The 2602-nt window shown below is 57.1% G+C and overlaps 1 protein-coding gene across 1 annotated transcript in view; it reads right to left on the reverse strand.

Annotated features, from left to right (window-relative positions):
• Positions 1-2602, reverse strand: part of LOC103614570 (inner centromere protein-like) — a gene marked incomplete at its 5' end in the record, with an annotated part of 10118 nt that overhangs the window by 1359 nt on the left and 6157 nt on the right. Inside the window, 5 exons of the mRNA XM_017732754.1 lie at positions 169-270; positions 1052-1130; positions 1316-1437; positions 1665-1760; positions 2432-2543. Of these exons, the coding sequence (XP_017588243.1) occupies positions 169-270; positions 1052-1130; positions 1316-1437; positions 1665-1760; positions 2432-2543 (511 nt within the window). The remainder of the gene's footprint in view (positions 1-168; positions 271-1051; positions 1131-1315; positions 1438-1664; positions 1761-2431; positions 2544-2602) is intronic.

Genomic DNA, 2602 nt, shown 5'->3' on the forward strand with positions numbered 1-2602 from the left:
GCTCGCTCCCACGGAACAGAGCTGTGTTCCCGGCAGCTCTGGCAACACCCAGCCCTCAGTGCCCCCGCGGCTTGTTCTGCAGCAACAACCCCAAATCCCAGACTCCCAGCTAAAGCCACTCCTGTCTCTGCTCGGGTCCAGCCCGGCTCTCTGGAGCCCCACACTCACCCTCTCTGCTTGGAGCCAGATGTTAAGAGCTGGGAAAACGGATTGTGGTGGTTCATATCTTTTCTCCGGCCCAAGGGGCAGCTCTTTGGGACTCTCTTTCCCCTAATAAAGGGAAAAAAACTCACTTCTCAAGATCCTTTTTGACCCAAACCACTCCTCCCAGAGCTTCCCCTCCTGTGCTGCTCAGCACTTGGAGTTCTACTTCCATTTTCTCCTGCCTGGAAAAGCTTTGCCAGGCTCATTCTGGCCCAGCTGCTGGCAGCACAGGGACGATTCAGACCTTAAATTAAATTTATACAGCACAAAAGAGTCCAAGTACCAGGAACTGAGGGAAGGAGTACAGCAGGAGCCCACAGAGGAGGAAGAATCGATCCTGAAGAGGAAGAACCTTTTGGGGCATTGATTTTTCACTAATGAAGCAATGAATTTAAGAGCAGAGAGCGAAAGCAAATGTTACTGTGATATTCCAAGACAACAACCCTGACTTTAAGCACCAACACTCTTTGTGTGAGTGCAAATGAAGTGACACAGAGCCGTGGGGCAGCTGAGGTTTGGTTTGGGGGTCGCGTCCTTTGGGCCTGGTGAGGACATGTGGCAGGAAGACATGAATAAATCTCTAATTTCCATATTCATTTCAGGATCAGTGAATGTTCTTTGGGGTGTTCTTCCAAGTGCCATTTCAGGGCTGAGGGCTCACCTGCCTGCCAGGGAACCCCCAGCCCTTGGCTTGCTCCTGCACAGAGCCTCTGTACAGTAAGTCACTCATGTTACTGTACTTGATGCTCTAAACAACATCCCAGCAGCACAGCACGTGCAGAACACCTGACCCTGAACCCAGCCTGTGTGCTGCAGAGAGGCTGATCCCAGGATGCTCCAAGCCCACCTTGGTGGCCTTGCCAGCCAACGCCGCTGGCTCCCGCTGTGCTTGGGGGGGCTTCTCCTTCCCTCGCTGCTTGGGATCCCTGGGGAAAAGAGAGAATTTAGGGAGGGGAGCATGTCCATCTGTCCCTCACCCTCTCACAGCCTCCTGCTCCTGCCCTCCGACCTCCAGGCAGCCCCAGAGCCCAGTTCCAACACCACATTGACATCCACTGCTTCCCCATGCCCATGGCCAACTCCCTGCTCCAGGATAGGCACCAGCTCACACCTCTCCTTTGCTTGTCCCAGCTGTTGCTGCTCCAGAAGGTTCTTCAGTTCCAAGACTTTCTTCCCTCTTTCCTTCCCTTCATCCTCTCTTCTCTGCAGTGGTTCTTGCAGCTCGTTTTCCTCCTGAGGAAGCAAGGGGAAAACCCCCTAAGCCTCCAGCAGCCAGGACTTGTCTCCCTTCTGTCCCAACCCAGCCTCAGCCACGTGGACAGAGATCTGGCAGCCCAGACCCCAAAATCACTGTAGAAGCAGGTGGTGACCTGTCCTTGTCCCACCAGCCACACCAGCACAGCAGGTCCCTGCTACCCCTGTCCTTTTCCACGTGCAGGAGGGCCCCAAGTTGCTCTTACCCCTCTCAGTGCTTTCTGCTTCCGTGCCTCTGCTTCCCCATGTTTCCTGGACGTTTTCCTCTTGCTCAGCTCCTCTGCCACCTTCTCTTCCCTCACCTGTGAGATGTGCACCTGGGAAAGCCTCACCTGTTGGCTCCATCGCTCCAAGGACACACCTCACAGCCTTGGAGGCAGGTCTGGAGCTTGGGATATCCCAGGCCCCCCGGAGGACCCAGCACCCAGCAGTGGGAGCGCTTTTGTCCACTCAGGGCTTGGGAAGGGCTGAAAGGAACACGACTCCTTGTTTTCCAAGGCTGACCCTTTCCAAAGGTCTCTTCAGTCCAGCCCAAAATGAGCACCCAGAGACTGCTCAGGCTCCAGGCCCCCAGGCATGGCCGCCTCAGCCCTTCACAGCCGTAACACAGCAGCAGCACTGGCACGTGGCCACCAGCCCAGCCTGCCCCCCAAAAAGGGGCCAGGTCAGGCTCTGACACCCAAACCTGACCCAAATGCACCCCCAGCTGAGTCACACTCCAGTCTGAGCACATGGGCCCGGTGAGGCTGGCACCTGCAGGGCTGTGCCCAGAGCAGGCAGGGGCTGCCACGTTCCCCGAACGCAGAGCGGCGTGAACACGGCCTGTCCCAACAGGAACATGCACAGGGATGGAGAACAAAAGCCTCCCCTTGTCAGGGGGGATTCTGGCATGCACGGACCTTGCCAGTGCCCTGCTCGCACCTCCTGGTCTCACAGCTCTGGGAGAGGCCCAAAGCCCACTCAGCCTTCTCACCTTCTCATCACTCTGCAGGATCTTCTGCTCCATCCGCCTTTTCTTCTTCTCCTCCATCTGCTCCGCGCGCTCCCGAGCCTGCAGGGCCTTCCTCAGGCGCTCTTCCCTCTTCCTGGGCAGCGCGTGGGCAAGAGGGGCCCGTTAGCTCTGCCTGCTCCCAGAGTGCTCATT

Source organism: Corvus brachyrhynchos, unplaced genomic scaffold (genome assembly GCF_000691975.1).
Source record: "Corvus brachyrhynchos isolate BGI_N302 unplaced genomic scaffold, ASM69197v1 scaffold624, whole genome shotgun sequence".
NCBI classification, from domain to species: Eukaryota; Metazoa; Chordata; class Aves; order Passeriformes; family Corvidae; genus Corvus; species Corvus brachyrhynchos.